Raw genomic sequence first — 17,887 nt, forward strand, 5'->3', positions numbered from 1 at the left:
TACTAGTAAGATAATGTTTGAACTTTACGGTATTTTATTATCAGGAGAAGCAATATTAAATAAGTAATACTTGTGAGAAAATATATATATATAAACTAAGTAAGCGACTGTAAATTAATTTTTGGGAGACGAGTAAAAATATTTTATTACCTTTTTTTTGACCTTTTCCTGAACTTGTAAACCTATCAATACTGTCAGATATAATGCACGCCATTGCCAAAAGCATGAAAGACCGAAAAAAGCAAGTTGGACGACTCATGACTCTTGCTCCTATTTTGCTTTGGATTTCGAGAGATTCTCCTAATATTTTATAATGGATTTGTTTATTATATTTTAATTAAAAATTTTAAATAAAAATAGCAAGGTCCAAAGACAGACAAATGCATTGGAGCGTGTGTCCAACGGCAAGATTTTTGGTTATGTTTTCTGAATTATTATTGACGGAACAATTTTCTAAGCTGTACCTATTCTCTCGCGTGCGTATGAGTTCGGAAGAGATCATTTTAGCATAAATTAAATAAATTATTATAATTGAATTGCAGATGAATCGTATCTGCCACATATTAGAAACAAATTGAGATTTGAATTCAAGCAAGAAACTGATCTAAGAGGTTTGCGCTAGACTCGAAGCTTATGGCCTCAAGTATGCTTTGGGAGATTAAAATATATAAATTAAATATAAAAGATATAAAAGCTTAAACGGAACTTAAAGCGAAATTTTTAGAACACTGCTCCGAACTCATATGAACTGCGAAAATAATTTTCAAATTATACAAAAGAATACTTTTTTCCGCCCAAAAAACAAATACTAGCATCATTGACCCCACACTCGCAAAATGTGTGAATATGTAAAACCATGATCAATATATTCTTGATTAATCTAAGGCCATGTTATCTAGTCAGCAATAAATAATCTTGCTTCACAGACTATTGTGGAAATTTTTGGCAAGCATTTATGCAAGCTACTGATGGAACAAAATAACATATCAATGTTATTTAGCCCCAGAGTTTATCAAGCGCAACATTTCAAGTTTCCGGGGATAAATAACACAGACTCACCAATTCAAGACAGATAAAAAGAACTTTCGTAATCGACCAGATTAGTTTTATGGACACAAACTTCCTGGACAAGACCACCGAGGGCGAAAAGTGAGACAATCAACACTTGCTTGAAGCCGTCCTGCATTTAAATCCATTGATTTATAATGAGAAGAAGACTTGCAAGTACTGCAGGGAAAATATAAATTTTAACTGGAATTGAGATTAAAGCAAATAAATTTGGAATTTCAAACTCCATTGTTGAAGTTGGTAAGAGTTGAGAAATAGCATTTAAGAATCCATTGGTGGTTAAAAAAAAAATAATTTGAAGGCAAAATTGAAAAACGAAATTTTTTAATCCCTAATTCCATTTTCATTTACTTTCAAATCTAAACCACTTCAAATCCACCAATTTTATTGTGATGAATTTGAACTAGTTTAAACAATTCTTTCAAATCCTGATCGTATTATCAAATTCCATCTTTCTAAATAGATACAAATAATATTTAAAATCCCAAATCTTCTCAAATACATGAATATAGACAGCAGTGAAATTTAGTCCATGTTATAGATTATAATAAAATAAGTACTGCCATTGCAATGTGAAAATTTATTGAACTCCTCCCACTACGTCTGTTGCCACTTACATATGTAATACTATTAAATTAAAAAACTTAAATAATACCTCGAAAAGGTTCGAGGAATCTTATCAGAGTCCTCTTGCACATTTCCATCGGTCAACAAATTATTTCCAGAAGCCAGAGAATCTGCAATCTCCTTGAGACCCTGTGAGTATTCAGGAATACGTGAAACGGAAGAGCTTAAATTGATACTAAAGATACGAATAGATTGACTTGAGTAATAGAAATTATATAAAAATTATCAAGATGTGGACCTTGCACCTTAAATAGAAACAACTATATTTTTTTGAAAAAATGAAAATTTCACCCAGAAATATAGTTGAGGCGCCCAGACATAAATTTGGGCAGTCTCTAATCATGTGTTAGATTTAAATCAACTTAATCCTTTAAATTGTCTCTCTTTTCCCTTTTCCCTTTTTCCTTTGAACATAAGCAGATGCAAATGTTCACTTCGACACAATATTCAAAAGCAGAAACATGAATATACATATTAACAATTTTCATGGGGTTCACATTTCATTGCAAACGGGAGTGAATTATTTGTTTGTTAATTTTCTCTACATTGCCTTTCTGTTTTTCAAAGTGGCAACAGAAAATAGATGAGGTACCATTAGACTTGGGGCTGAGTTTCCAGAAATTTTAAACTGATCCTGCAAAAAAATAACGAAAAGATGATTAACCAGTAGTATGTAACGACCAACGGAAATAAACATACATTACCAAAAGAAAATGAAATTTCCTAAAGTAATAAGTTTAGCCCATTTTAATCGGGGTATACAATCTGAATTAGACAGCATACAATCAACTGCATAGCAGATAAGAGAAGTAATAAATCCGAACCTGAAGCAAATCAGGTATTTTCATCTTTCTTCCATTGACAATGCTACACAGGTACATAACCCCAGCATTTGCAAGGTCCTATGATATATGCAAGGATGCACAATCAAACACTCATCATAATTGCTAGGGTCTTGAGAAATTAATGTTGTACTTTGAAAGTTTTTGTACAATAAAAGTATTTGAACTTTTGAAGAGGTAATGAAGTAATGGAAGCTTATTCATAAGATATAAATGAAATGTAAAAGTTAATTCACCTGTTTGCCTTCCAACGAGAGTAACTTGCCATCCTGCAATTTAGTATTTACTATGAGAAAAAGGATAGACAAGGAAATTGTAAGATATGTTTATTATCCAGAAAACCAAAAATGAAGTTTGCAATAAGCAGTCAAAGTTATCCACAATTACGAGACTAATTTAAAATAAGCGAAGAACATCCAATAAGTCAAATACACATCTAAAGCATCCTACCAAAAATTAAGGTCCCAAGTTGTTCCAAAAAATACATACCGAGGTCTCAAGAATTCACAAACAAAGGTTATACCAGCAGCCAATTTAAACTTGCAACCCCGTGATCATCTAAAGCAGGATGCATTCAAATAGGACATGTTGCAACTGTTTGTCAATTTAGGTTCTTGCTGTGGGCACAATTTAAACTCTAATAATGAAACTAAAACAAGTCAAAGGAAGATTCAAAGAAGCATTCTTAACCAAGCTTTTTCTGCATCAGGTTCTACTCAATTCTTCAAATAAAAAATGTAGGCTATCGTCCCTTTTACCTTGTATATAAATTAGTCCCAAACTAGAAAATGAAAAAGAAAAAGAAAAACAGAACCTACCCTCTCCTACATAGCACACTTTTGTGCCTTACTTCTTTGCAAAGAAAGAACTGAGTAAAGAAAACAACTGCTGAAGACAACAGCAAGCGAAGAGGTCCACAATGGCTATAAGGTGGTAATGTAGAAAATAATGATGGGCTATGGCAGATAGGTGTTTGAGATACCAAGCAGCAACTTTGTGTAAAGAAATCAGGTGATTGAAAAGAAAAAGTTTGAAACGGTGACTAGGACAAGGGCAGAAAAGAAACTCAGCGCAGTGGTTGCTCATGTCATAAGAAATTCACGAGAATGCAGAAAAAACATTAAAACAATCAATAAAGGATCCTTTAGCAGTTTAAAAAATTATCTTTTATAACTTAATATAATACTTGTGATATTTGCATTACTTGAATCTTTAATTAAATAATATCAATTATTATTGTATTTCCGTATACCAATTTCGTAGACTGACATACAGATTGTTCTAATAAACAGCGGTGCATTATTACATGGAATTCAAGGAAAGGGCATAAGCCTGTTCCTCAGAGGAGCAATTTGCTCGAGTCATTTTCAGAAACATTCACAACTTCCAAAATCTCTCATTTATGTTGCTTCTTATAAAAATTTAGCATTTTTCAAGAGCATAGGTTTCACGATGAACTACCATACCAAATACAGAACCTCCATCTTATGACTTCTTACCAAATGGTTTAACATAAGAAGATTAAACTATAAGAAAAGAAAATGCATACCATATAAAATAATTAAGAATTTTATATGATATAACCTACCAAACCAGAAACCATCCTCTGCAATTCATCCAAATCAAACCCAATTTGAGAAACATCACCACGTACATCATTAACCTGTTTCACATGTTATTTAAAAAAACAATTATTCTGAATGATTTTCAAATCAGAACATATTTCTTAGGCTTGCTATTCCAACGTGCTGATAACTCGGGTTGTGCCAAAATGAGAAAAGAGCAAATTATACATTCAGAGGTAAACTACACCCGAATCAAATGACAAATATATCATGTCACACATTTTAGGGATAACACTTTGAGGTTGACACAACAAAGCTAAAATTATTGCACTTAAAATATACCTCATTCCTAATTAATTTGGATATCTCTACTTGCTCATCCAGTTTCCCATCCAAGTTCTCGATTCTCTGTGTCAAGTGTCTTTTGGCCGCCTGATCAGAGATCATAAACGAAAAATCATGATATAAGGAAATTCCCTTTGTTAAGAAGTTCCCATCATCTGTATAAAATCAAATTTTTAAGGAAGTTCCGTCGTTCCCATCATTCATATAAAATCATATTATTAGGGAAGTTCCATCATTGACGTTGATTAGAAAAAACTAAAATTCCTTTTGGGAGCGGAGCAGTCTTTAAAACGAAATCACTAAACAATTTTTGAAATCGACTTTTATCATAATAAAGTATAGTAACCCAATCCGATAGCAGGCAGCTTTGTTTCCTAGCACATTTACAGGAAAAAAATTAACTTCTGTTACATAAAAACTACGTATTGCAATTCAGGTTTCAAAATAAATAAACAAAAATTATAAAAAGACAACAAAGTTGCTTATTGAGTTTCGAAATCAGTATGCTCAACCAATCAAGAAATAACAGATACTTACTGCAAGGGCCTCCGTCACATGATCTAAATGTTTTGTCAAGTTGGAAACAGCATTTGCCATATTTTGTTTGGTTACATACATCAGGTCTGAGAATGAAAGACCCTACCAAAAGAAGAATCAGCCGGGGGTCAAAAGTCGCAAAAGAAAAAATTACACCAATTGAATAAAAGCAGCAGAAAATAAGAATATTTAAGAATGCTCCAATTCAACAATATGAGTATACTGAAAAGCGGTTCTACCTTCCACCACATATATCCGTAACCCACAGCTCCCAAAGCAGCTGCTGGCACTATTAGAGCTGTTAAGTTACCTGTGAAAAAGAAAAGGAGAGGGAATCACTTAAACAGCCATAAATCCTTAACAGTCTCGCATAAACAAGAAATACGAACTTTGCCCAGAACTTCCATTAAAAACAGTAATCTGCCTAGACGAGGCCAGTTGCCGAACCTCCATGGCTAGCCTACGAACCTATAAAACAATTAACCGCGTAACAATTAATACTTCAGTTTAACATAAAAGCAAAAGGTTATCCACCTTTACAGATCCAAAGTTCGATATTTTGTTCAAAGGTAAAAGATTACACGAAAACGAGCAAATCTATACCATGCCATGCTAGCGACTTTTTTTTTTAACAAATAACTAATATACAACAGGCAGAGAGATATCCCCCATGCCCAAAGCTAGCCATCTCACTAGAAAGCATCAAGAAAAATTCTCACAGAACAATTAAATAGGAGTGGCATCAAAGTAACAATGACAGAATTCTCTTTTTGTTTTACTCAAAAGGAAATCCAAAGCAATTCGATCAGGACACGAGAGTAGACCAATTGTGTAAACTGACTTGAGTTTTAAAAAAAATATAAAAACAGTAGAATATCTTTTTTACTAATCCCTAATCAGTTATGGTATACCTGGCTAGCAACTGCATCAGAATCCCCTTCTGATTCCCCTGATTTCTCCAGCCTCTTAACTAGATTCTGCCAAACACAAGCCAAAAGGTCTTTCAAAACAACTGAGAGAAAATTTGTCAAATGTAGACATTACAAGACATGCATAGTGAACACATTGCTGCACAAGGTAGTTTACCATAAAAGACATTTCAAAACAACACACTAACACCGCATTTCAAAACAACACAATAACACCGTGAAATTATGATATAACAGTCTTATCACTTAATTGGACACCAATTTGCATCCCGAGAATGATAAATGACTATGAGAGGCCAACATTATTAACAAATAGAAAGTTTCTCCAATCCTTCAATATCTTCACAATTGCACAGATGTGACAAAGAAAATTGAAGTTTGCTGGATGCTATCAGGAAAAAGGACATTAATCAAATTGTGCGTGTGAAATACTCCCAATTGAAGCATTTTATTGGACACCTCGAGATCTCTGGGATAAGGCTTGAGCATTAAAGTACCTAAGAGTTATTGATGCTCAATTTCCAGATGGGACTCCTTTCGTTAAAAATTCTAAACTGTTTCAAAAGCTAGGTAATGTAACAGCTATCTACAAATCCAGTCAAATTTAACACTGACTTGATATAAGAGATCAGAAAACAAAAAACTAAAGTGACGTATCACAAACAATATCTTTCCAATTCTCAAACAATTATACAAGTAGGTCACAAAAATTATAACGAGATTCACAATTTTTATCAACTCAACGTAAAGGCAATACAACTCCACGACAGAAAAATTACACCCCTGGCTTACACAAGCTCAATAAGCTAAATGAAGAGATTGATTCCAAATAATGCACACCCGTATACAGCTGAATCCAGAATACAAAAGGAGGTGGAAGATCAAGTACCTGAATTTCACCCAATATATCTGATAATTTCCCATTCCTCATCAGTATTGTTCCCGTATAACCTAATTGCACCAAATAAAAGCAAGCAAAACTCTCACAAAAAGTCGGATCAAACTCAAAACATCTAAATTACAATAACGAAACACACATAAACAGGCAGAATCTATAAATACCTGCTCCAACGATGAAGAGTATCCTCGAAATCCCTATCCCAGCTTGCATAGCCATCGCTGAACGATCCGCAGAAATCGAGTTCAAAGAAGATAGTATTTTGCGGGTCAAGAATCGTCGTTGTTAAGGGCTTGATGAACTTTTTGATAACGTGGCGTGGCGTGGCGTGGGAGGGCACTTTCCCGTTTTAGTTTCATGGGTTAAATATATGGAATTAATTTATTGGGCTAAATCCTTTTGGGTTCAGTTGCATTTGGGCTTAACCCGATTAAAATAGATTGGCCCAATAGCAACTGATGTTCCTAAAAAAATAAGGATTATCGTGTTCATACAACAATTATCATAATAGTAATTATAATGATTGGCGATAAGAAAGTTTTTTACGCCGGTACATAAATCGTATATAAATAATTTTAATAGTTTTCTAAATATTTTAAAAAAATGTATTGGCAAACCTAATTTATGAGTGAAATATTATATTTAATAGAATTATTTTTTTCGTTAAAAATAGTTAAAATTTGCTCATGTAAAAGTATTTTAATTTTAATTAGTAATTGTTTATTAAGACACCAAAGGAGCATTTTAATATACTAGTTATTCTGCACATGATATGCGTGTGTGTACAATCTTCTATATCATTATCGATGGATTAAAGTGAAATTTGATAAATTTTGGATGAACTAAATTGATATTTAAATTGTTGACATAAAAAATAAAAATAAAAGTGTGTGTTGAACTTTTTTAAAAAAACAAAACAAAAATGTAACATTAGTATCAAGGGTAAAGTTGGAAGAAAAAGTTGGTGTCCTTCTTAGGTAGTTATTATCATGTCCTCAACTTTAATGAAATAGAATAGATATATTAAAAACTGACACGCACATTGTGTGTGAGCATTTGGTTTAGTTATGATATTTTTATAAAATTACAATATAGAATAATAATATTTAGACTCAATTTTGTGTTACCTACAATTCACTTTACGTGTAAAATTTATTCATGGAGTACAAATAACGAAAACTCTTGCTTTAAAGGAATTAATTTCCTAAATGAGACATAAGATTCAATAGTGTAATATTATAAATATGAGATAGATCAATGAAGCAACTAACAGTTGAATATTTATTAGTGGCAAGAAAAATAGAAATCATGTATGTATCTTATAAAAAGAGTATTTATATAATTAACAGTGTTTTTGAGACACATACCAAATATATTATATTTATTCACAAAGATTATAACCTTTTCACTTCCACTGATAAGGGTATCCCTGTTGCCCAAATAATTAGAAGTTGAACACAGACAAATTGAGCATGGAAAGATCAAGTTTAGCCCACTCTTAAAATTCCAATTGAGCTATGAAATTCTTCGTCTGTTTTCAGCTTATGTTCAAACTGGACTGAAATTTGATATTTCGAATACCAATCAAGGTTGACATTTTCCAATACAATTGTAGGAGAGCTCTCAAGGATATTTTGTAACTACAAACAAGAGATCTTCCCATGTAACATAACATATTTTTGGATTCAATGCTTTCACTGAAATTATCAAACGCTACTGCAACAACACCTAATAAGATACACGGATTTGGTGGAAAGTCAAAGAAATGTCGGGCTCAATATATGCGAAAGTACATATCGAAGCAGCACATCAGAGGATTAAACCTTGTGCTGGAGCAGGTTTGGAAGGCTGTTGCTCTCCAGAATCAGAGACTTTACGCCACTCAGGTGAATGAACTTGAGTAAAGTCATCTGCCATGTTTCTTCTTCGTTCATCTTCAGCATTTCCCACTTTCTCCTTGGTCATTTGGCCTACTTCCCCCACTGCTTTAGTGACTTTGTTAAAAGCGCCTGTCACCCATGTAGCACCAGTAAGCACGTACCTGTTCTTCATAATGGCAGATCCAGCACTGCTAACGGTTTGCTCAGCAGCGGTAAATGCAGATTTTGCTTTCTCAGAAACTTGGAGTTTCTCATCTACTTCCCGAACTTTATCGTTAACTATTGATGTACCAATACTTATCTTCTCAGACAGTCCGGTCTTCTTATCAAATGAAGCAACTTTAGCACTGGCTGTAGAAGTCAATTTATGCTTCTCATCAAATGCCTTTGCTTTGTTAACAGACTCTTTGCCTAAGTTATAACCCTTCGCAAGCATGCTGCTAACAACATCCTCAGCCTTTCGCAAAGCAGATTCGGGACCGCCTTCAGTTTTCTTATCAGATGGCTGTACAGTTGAAGGCAACATCGAGTAAGAAAGACCCCTAGAGTGTAAACATATGCTATGTCAAAAACTTATCACCTGAGGTGGTGCAGAAGCAGCCGGAGGAAGCATGTAATCTGGATCCAGAGTAACTGTCACAGTCATATCAACGATTGTAGCCCCCTGAGTAATTTGAAAAAATCAGTCAGATGAGATTTCTGATTGTCAACACAAGACAAATGGAAACAAGAATATTGCTCTCCAAAAAAGAATGGATGAAGACTCATCCACTGCCTCTAATTAAAGTTTGATTTTAACATTTCGCTTAGGAGAAATCCACTGTGAAATGGCGGAAGATTGAATTGCAAATTGCAATACATATAAATAAACCAGAGTAAATCTAAATTGACCAATGAGAACGACAAGTTCACAACTAAACATAAATGTGATCAAAGAAATTATCGCTATTACATACATATCCTATGAAATCATGAAACTTCGATCTACTAAATTTTACCAGAAAGATAGCTTCCCTTGAAACTATAAGCACTATTCTTAACGCTCCAGTATTTGTTTCTCAATCAGGACTGGACAAGAATGACCAACCATGAAAAATTAACAAAATTGAAAACGGGCAATAGCCCAAAATACTGGAAGTATAAAGAATAGGCTGAAGAATGAACCAAAAGAATCAAGTATAGAAAACTTAGAAAATTACCGAAAGAAGAACTGCTGTCTCTGCTCCTTGTGCATCCTTGAAGGTCACAAAAGCGATTTGTGACCGCTCTGTATCACTGAACGAGCCAAAAAGAAAATTTATAATTGTCGATATGAGAAAGCAGGAACAATTTTTATGGAAAGCAGAGAAGAGGAAACATTAAACGAGAGAGCAAACCTTCGCATTTCAACATAATGAATATCACCAGAGAACGAAAAGAACTCTTTGACATCACGTTCAGATGCTCCCAGAGAGAGATTGCAGACCTTGACAGTTGTTATCTATTGCATAAAAATCAAATAAACATTGTCAAGTTGATAAAATTTCAAAAATGTTTGATTCATATAGAAGGGAATACTTATAAATGAGAATAGCATTTTGCGCCAATATCCACACTATACACAACAGTTTATGCATTTTCCCATAAAGATTTACCATGGTGGATTTTGGTATGCATGCAAAAGGACAGGGTTCATCAATCAGAGGACTCGTTTTTCAGTATATTGTCAATACAAATTTAGCATAAAAGCTATAATGGTAAAACTATCTATTCTTTTCTCGAAATCTTATGCTGAAGACAAACATGGGTAACGTATCACATGTAGAGGTCGAAATATAGATGCTTGACCTGTACATGAGTGAATCAATGAATGTGAGTAAATCGAACCAACCCGTTTATCCAAAAGATCTAAATGTATATGTTATCAATAGATAAGAGTGACCAACTCCCATCAAACAATTTATAATTTTGGTTGATTTACTAATCCATTCACCACATAAACAAACAGCAACCACTATCCCTTTTTTATTTATATGAGCACCATCCAGTTAAACAATTGTACAAACGCCAATAGAATATGCATAAACATAGATATAAGTACCCATTCCTTACAAGTTACACATTTGTGCCAATGCCATTTATATATGCATAAAATACGCACCCAAAGGACATTCATATGCAGGTACATAATGCAAGCATAAAATGTTTCTCGAAAGCTGATCATAAACATTTTAAAGTAACGAAAACTACAATGAATGTTCAGGTTTATCATTGCCTTTATTTTTTGGAATGGTTATATAAAATAGAAAAGGGTAATTTGAGCAAGATAAAAAAAGGCCATTGCCTTTATTCAAAGTATACAATTGTTCATTCATATTCTCATGATCCTTGGTCGTAATTCACTCGATATCCATCAAAAGAGTAAAAGTTGAACTAACTCCTCAAAGTTTAGAAACTTCAAAACCCACATAACCGGTATTCTCTGCTAACAAGTCATCAGATCTGAATCTCAAACGCATAGCAAAAGAACTTGATAACAAACCTAGGTAACCATAACTGCAAATGCATCACAAAAATTAGAACTCACGATTAAGATCATGCATTCTGATAACCGTGGAAGGAATAATATTTAAAAAATGAAGGCACCAGAAACAATCTTATGTACAATATCTAAGGCATCATTTGGCTTGTGGGATGGGACGATGAAGGATTATAAATCATACATGGATAACTCAATTGTTTATAACTCTAATCTTTTCTAGAATTTGATTCAAAATGTGGGTGAATTGGTGAAACAAAGATGTTAATGCCTCATCCTTCGCACCATATGGTGCCAAAGCACATTTGATTTTTTTAAAAAAAGAATGGCACAGTACAAGGGCAAAGGTTACATTTTTATATAAATTACATCAAGAAATCTAATGTTCGACCTACCCCAGCCTATCATATGATCCAATCTCAACCCAGGTGAAAGCATCTCCGAATTTTGAAAATGCTTACCTTCCTCACACGTGAATTGCTGGCTTGTGTTCACAAGTCATGAGCGTGATTAACTATATCTTTTAAAAATATTAAAAGAATCGAATTTGATATCTCCGGCTAAGGAAAATACGCAACAACGCTTAAAAAATTCATATAATTCCGCAGCAGAAAAGAGATTAGCAATTCACAAAAATCAATACAGATCAATTATTTCATCAGATTCAACACCAATCCATCAGAAAGCCAAAAACAACATAACACGAACAAAAATAACACCAGAAACTCGAGTCATTCACAAGCGTAAAAAATAAGCATCCGATATACACCACTCACCGACATGAGACGCGTCTTTCCAAGAACGTGAATTGTGAAAAAATCATTGAACACATATATGAATAATCTTGACACATTAGAAACGACGGCGTTGACGGTTTATATTGGCAGTTTCCTTAGCTTCAAGAATTTTTTTATATTATTAGTATACCACACGTGTTTATATAATATTTTTATAATTTATTTGATTTATATATAAATAAAAATCAAAATATAATTATAAAAAATAATGAGAGATTGCACTGTAATTTTGATACAGAACAATTTTGATAAATTTATCCATAACGAAGGAACAAAAATAAATAAATATATTTTATTGTCTTTGACTGTATCTATCCTTTCATCTACTTAAAAAAGAAATAACTAATATATATATATTTTGATAAATATTTTATAGTATGAACTCGCGCTAGGCATCTTAAAGCCCAACCTAACAAATACATAAGTACGACTTCATGTTCGGTGCCTTAAAGTCCAACATTGCTGACAAATACATAAGTCTGACATCGCGTTCTATACCTTAAAACCCAACACTGCTTGCCAACTACATAATTCCAACCTCGCGTTTGATACCTTAAAGCCCAACAAAGCTTGTCAATTACATAATTCCAATCTCGCGCTCGACACCGTAAAGCCCAACATAACTTGACAAATACATAGGTCTGACATCGTGCTTGGAACCTTGGATTAATAACACTTGGCAAAATTTCATCATATTTTACTATTAGGTTTCAACACTCAGCAATATTTCATCATATCTTACTCATATTGAATTAAACCCCGAGCATGAACCCACCACGAGTAGAATACCTGCTTGGACGAAGGATCCTGTAATTGGAAGAAGCTAGCGAAAATACTAGAAATTTTAATTGAGGGGTCGAACCCCACTATTACAACTATAAAAATAAAATAGGTCAAGCTCATTAACTGAGGAGGGAAACACCAAACATAAAGAAAGGTTCCCGAGCTCTACCTGAGTCACCTACAATCTGTACCCTTTTTTGACAGAACTAAGAGTGACATAGCACATCGTCTTGCATGAGGCCGAGGGTATGGAATTGTTTAACGGACATGATAGATGATAAATTTTCAAGGTCGAACTCATGGACGTGCCTAGACATTTTGCAAGACCAGCGGTCGAGAGATCAGAACCAAAGTAGAAACCCAACGAACTAATTGGAGTCGACTCATTTTTCTCTGCTCAGAATCAGACAGAGCATAGTCGAACAAGAATGATCGAACCATTCAAATTACAAATTACCAAAGATAAGATAAATCATATCCAAATCTCTTATTCAAGGTAACTTAGTCAACTTAGAGTTCTTCTAATACCATGCATATGTCTCTCCCTACTTTATAAATATCATGTATCATACTTAAATTCACTCATTATTTTACATAAGTACTAATATATTTACATTGTTTAACTTTGCTATTCTGATTGATTTAAGCATCGATGCGTGACCATGAGATTTTTGCTCGGCCAGCTATTCTGATTGACTTAAGCATCGATGCGTGACCATGAGATTTTTGCTCGGCCAGATATTGTCATATGGTGAAATTGATTCGCCAAACCAACCCTAGTTAGTATGAAATTTTGTACATAATTTTTTTTTTTAAAAGGTGTCACAGAATTTGGGACCATATTTGGAGTGGAGCCATAAAACTCTGGGATTAGAAATCATTTTATTTAATTTAAACCTTTAAATTAGTGTAAATCATGAAAATACTTTTTAAGATTTGATTTTAATGATGAAATTATATTTTAAAAAAAAAACGAAATATAAATTCTAGGTTCTTGGAATTTTGCATGTGATGTGGCCTTCTTTTGTCGACTTGGCCCGCCGGCTGGCAGCCACCCAACATCGGCTTGCTCGCCATTGCCAACACATCACATCATTCCATCCTTTTCACTTCCACTCTTCTTTTATTTACTTTAAATTTAAAGTTTTCCTTGTTCATTCATTGATTCCCTCAACAAAAAATTGAAATAAATTAAAACCAAAAATAAATAGAGCCAACATTGATCGTCAACCACGTTCAACCCCCCTTGATTTTCGATCTATTTTCCTTCAATTCTTCGCTTTGTATAAACATTTTCCGTTCGGCGGATTCGGGATTCCCTTTACTCGCTTTCGATTTTTGTACTCTTCCCTCTCCTCTCCTCAATTATTCGGTTTGTGGGTTTTGATTTAAAGGGTTTGCGGAAGAAAAAAGTTGAAAGGGATGAGTTTTCAGGATCTTGAATCGGGCAGGGGGTTGGGGTCGATGAGGAGGGGTCTTGTGAATGGGAAGCAGGATCCGACGCAGGCCGTTGCTTCTGGAATATTCCAGATTAACACCGCCGTCTCGACCTTCCAACGCCTCGTTAACACCCTTGGTACTGCCAAGGACACGCCCGAGCTCCGTGAAAAGCTGTTAGTTTTATTTTTTGATCGATTAAATTCCATATCAAATTGTTGTGTTTATTTTGAAGCATTAGGTGGACTTTGTTTGGGTTTTTTTAAAACGTATTGTCATCGTTTGCGAATAATTCGAATTATGATTTTTTTTTTTTATGTTGGATATCTGGTTGTTTAATTACATATAAATTCGAGAGCTGATTTCTCAAGTGGCAACTCTGGAAATTCTGCTGGGGCAAAACTCTAATACCAGAAACGTGGAATTTATTTGGACGTGCCCCTAATGGTTGGTTTTCTGTACCAATTAGAATGGTGGGCATGTTTGGCTGATCGGCAGATGGCGTGGTTATAAATAGTAGTTAATTGTTGTCAGCACTGATATTGGAATTTGCTTATATTCGTTTAAAAGTATACTAATGCTTTATCAAGGACCTCAGCATAGACTTGTTGGCTCAAACTCAATATTTTTGAGAGTATTGGTGGTTTTCTTGTTGTTATGTGAATTCTACATTAAGCATACCTGTTTTGGTTTGACATCTAGTAACTTGGAGTTTTATGCTTGTTTTGCTCAACTGCAGGCACAAAACTCGCCTACATATAGGTCAGTTGGTGAAGGATACTTCAGATAAACTTAAGCTAGCAAGTGAAAATGACCATCGTATGGAAGGCGCTGTAAGTGTTCTTCCTTGCTTAGCTGTCTTTGTGCTTTTATCAAAGTTCATTTCTCTTTGTTCGTGTCCTTCTCCAGCTTGGCATCTGTCATGATTAGATTACCAGCTTTTTTGGGTGTTCGTTTCAAAATTTAAAATGTGCCAAATGAACTGATTAGTTATCTAATTGTCCAGTTGCTAAGTGTGTGAACTGATAAATCTCAACATTTGTAGTCTTCTCTTCTCATCTCATCAGTGAGCTCCATTACCCTGATTCTTTTTCTCAGCAGTGATTAGTTATACTTGAATCATCTTCATAAAATCATATAATATGGTCAAATAGATTAGTCGAACTAGTAATGAATTGTAAAAAGTAGACCTAATTGTGAGTTAAAATTCAAATTTACTGCGGCATAATATTGATCGTTGTCCACATGGTCTGGCTGAATGCTAATTAATGGTAAGGGGAAAATACATTAATTTTAATTGAAGGCCATCTCATGCTTAATTGTATAATTTATTTTGATCTAAATCAGTATTCTCGATTCTATCATAGTATCTTAACCTCCGAGTATTTTCATAGCTTAAATTATCTCTCTAGATAAATCTTGTTTTGCAATTTATTATCTTATTTTTATAAATTTTATGAACAACTTTGTTTGCTGAACCATTGCTTAACCCCCACTCTATGCTAGGGCTAATCACGATTGCATCCTGTTTTCTGCAGGCCAGCAAGAAAATCACAGATGCAAAACTTGCTAAAGATTTTCAAGCTGTATTAAAAGAATTTCAGAAGGCACAGCGGCTTGCTGCTGAGAGGGAGACAGCATATACTCCTTTTGTCAGCCATGCAGTGCTTCCTTCTAGGTAATTAATGCTAGAGGGACATGACGCTCTATGGTGAAGTTACTAGATCTGCTCTGCGTGAGCCTTTTTTAAAAGTATTTTACAACATTTAATCACCATCATGAAGTATTAGTGTATGTGCTACTATCAGTTAGCTAAGTTGGATGCTTATTTAAGATTATGGTGATTATTAGGCCTTTTTTGTTTTTGAGGAATCATATATTTGCTGTTATTTATCATTTTGTGTGGTTCATCCATGACTTATGCATTGAACTTTTATCTTCTGCAGCTATACGGCTAGTGAAATTGACGTAAGTTCAGACAAGAGTCCAGAACAACGAGCTCTTCTTGTCGAATCTAGAAGGTATCTGGTTCTGTTTCCTTGGCTTTTTCAAACAGAGTATTCACCTCCCAAAAATCAAGTGATTGTGTCCCTTAAACTAATATTCAAATCCCAAATTATGTTATCGAGATAAATTTTTCTACAGGCAAGAAATTTTACTATTGGACAATGAGATTGCATTCAACGAGGCCATCATAGATGAAAGGGAACAGGGTATACAAGAAATACAACAACAAATTGGTGAAGTAAATGAGATTTTCAAAGACCTCGCCGTGCTCGTTCATGAGCAAGGAGTTATGATTGGTAAGGGCCTACGCGGTGTTAGATATTATTAAGACTACGCATTCCATTGAAGAAATTTAACTTAGAAATCTGTTATACATCCTTAGATGATATTAGCTCCAACATTGAGGGTTCTCATGCTGCAACCGCCCAAGGGAAAACCCAACTTGTCAAAGCAGCCAAGACCCAGAGGTCAAATTCGTCTTTGGTGAGTTCTACAAGCTTGGACTGAAATTCTGTTTCCATTCTTTTTTGATCCAAAACTATTTCTATTTTATTGCAAACGCAAGAAAACTTGAGGTGTAATTTTAAAATTATAATCTGTTGGAAACTCGGTTCTTCTGTTGTTGCCTTTGAAATATGAAAATGTGGTTCACTAGATTGTTTCTTTAGTTTTTACCGCAAGTTAGATGTTACCTTTTTTTATCGGGGAATTTAGATACGACTTCATTAAATTTTACTGAAACTTAATTAAATTGTCAAAATATTTATGAAAATTTTGCATGATTTCGGTTATTTGCAAGTCCTCTAGGATTATGAAACTGTAATATGTTTGTACAAGTTTTAAGCTTTTTGTCTGTGGGGACAACAAACTTTATGATTGCAAATTTACAATTGCTATATCTTGTTTTGCATATATGTGAAACTAGAGTACAAATCTTGCATTAGATTTTCTTATGAAAGGCAGTGAAACGTCAGTGATGCTACAATTGTTTGCTTGCGTTTTATTCCGCACCAAGTCATACAAGTTACTAGTTACTTCGTGGGAGCATTGCTTCAAGCGGTTCTCATGTTGAGAGTTGAGCACGGTCATACTTGTTTTGTCTTATGAGAAGCATGAAATTGATGAATGACAGGTTGAAATTTGTATTGTTTGGTGGTTTTTTTTGCAGACTTGTTTATTGCTCGTGATTTTTGGCATTGTGCTTCTCATAGTGATTGTAGTCCTCGCTGCCTGATCAGGGTTATCCATGTACATGGGCAGAATTAAGAAAGATGACGCAAGAACACGAGCAATCATCTGTTGATGGTTGCCGTTAACTACTTTATAACACAAATTTACAAGTCACGTGGTTGAATCGGAAATTGTTTTTCACTTGGCATGTTTTATCTTGTAACCTCTTTTATTTATGTGTTGATTTTATTGTGGTGTTGCTGTTCAGGTATAGATATAATCCATCTCACTCTTTTTTTATAAAAGAATCCATCTTTTTAAAATTGTATGAAAGGTGCCTCTCTCATTTGTAACTGGTGCAGCTGCATACAATTTTTTTATTGATGTGATTTATATTCAAATCGGGTAATGTATATTGATTCATTGCATAAAATGAAACTGTCAAAATTAATATGTGGTCGTATTGCTATTTGAAATGATAAAA

At 34.1% G+C, this 17,887-nt stretch overlaps 3 protein-coding genes across 6 annotated transcripts in view; 1 reads left to right on the forward strand and 2 right to left on the reverse strand.

Moving 5' to 3' along the window:
* Positions 1–7,161, reverse strand: part of LOC142525004 (uncharacterized) — a 27,112-nt gene extending 19,951 nt beyond the window's left edge. Inside the window, exons 1-13 of one of the 2 annotated variants that reach the window (XM_075629167.1) lie at positions 6,976–7,161; positions 6,803–6,864; positions 5,896–5,961; positions 5,374–5,452; positions 5,224–5,294; positions 4,985–5,086; positions 4,445–4,534; positions 4,126–4,200; positions 2,774–2,806; positions 2,520–2,597; positions 2,288–2,329; positions 1,724–1,824; positions 842–1,180 (exon numbers count right to left, since the gene is read on the reverse strand). In XM_075629167.1, coding sequence (XP_075485282.1) covers positions 1,159–1,180; positions 1,724–1,824; positions 2,288–2,329; positions 2,520–2,597; positions 2,774–2,806; positions 4,126–4,200; positions 4,445–4,534; positions 4,985–5,086; positions 5,224–5,294; positions 5,374–5,452; positions 5,896–5,961; positions 6,803–6,864; positions 6,976–7,030 — 876 coding nt within the window. In that variant the 5' untranslated portion in view covers positions 7,031–7,161 and the 3' untranslated portion in view covers positions 842–1,158. Of the gene's footprint in view, positions 1–841; positions 1,181–1,723; positions 1,825–2,287; positions 2,330–2,519; positions 2,598–2,773; positions 2,807–4,125; positions 4,201–4,444; positions 4,535–4,984; positions 5,087–5,223; positions 5,295–5,373; positions 5,453–5,895; positions 5,962–6,802; positions 6,865–6,975 lie in introns of those variants that run through there. The other variant, XM_075629168.1, reaches the window with a different exon arrangement.
* Positions 7,162–8,365: 1,204 nt separating this feature from the next.
* LOC142525006 (binding partner of ACD11 1-like) lies at positions 8,366–12,120 on the reverse strand. Of its 3 annotated transcripts, XM_075629171.1 has the most exons (6): positions 11,671–11,959; positions 11,015–11,226; positions 10,068–10,171; positions 9,891–9,966; positions 9,272–9,355; positions 8,366–9,196 (listed from the first exon to the last, which is right to left on the reverse strand). In XM_075629171.1, the coding sequence occupies exons 3-6, from the start codon at positions 10,073–10,075 to the stop codon at positions 8,621–8,623; spliced, it is 744 nt and encodes a 247-aa protein (XP_075485286.1). In that variant the 5' UTR covers positions 10,076–10,171; positions 11,015–11,226; positions 11,671–11,959; the 3' UTR covers positions 8,366–8,620. The 3 variants fall into 3 exon arrangements, with proteins under 3 accessions (XP_075485286.1, XP_075485285.1, XP_075485287.1); XM_075629170.1 differs by lacking the exons at positions 11,015–11,226; positions 11,671–11,959 and adding an exon at positions 11,986–12,120; XM_075629172.1 differs by lacking the exon at positions 11,015–11,226.
* A 1,818-nt stretch (positions 12,121–13,938) lies between these two features.
* LOC142524860 (syntaxin-22-like) lies at positions 13,939–17,856 on the forward strand. The gene is made up of 7 exons (XM_075628995.1): positions 13,939–14,402; positions 14,966–15,059; positions 15,765–15,904; positions 16,173–16,247; positions 16,372–16,529; positions 16,616–16,716; positions 17,402–17,856. Exons 1-7 carry the CDS (start codon positions 14,212–14,214, stop codon positions 17,465–17,467), a joined length of 825 nt encoding a protein of 274 aa, XP_075485110.1. The 5' UTR covers positions 13,939–14,211; the 3' UTR covers positions 17,468–17,856.
* The last annotated feature ends 31 nt before the right edge of the window (positions 17,857–17,887 follow it).

Source organism: Primulina tabacum, chromosome 14, assembly GCF_025594145.1.
Source record: "Primulina tabacum isolate GXHZ01 chromosome 14, ASM2559414v2, whole genome shotgun sequence".
Lineage (NCBI taxonomy): Eukaryota > Viridiplantae > Streptophyta > Magnoliopsida > Lamiales > Gesneriaceae > Primulina > Primulina tabacum.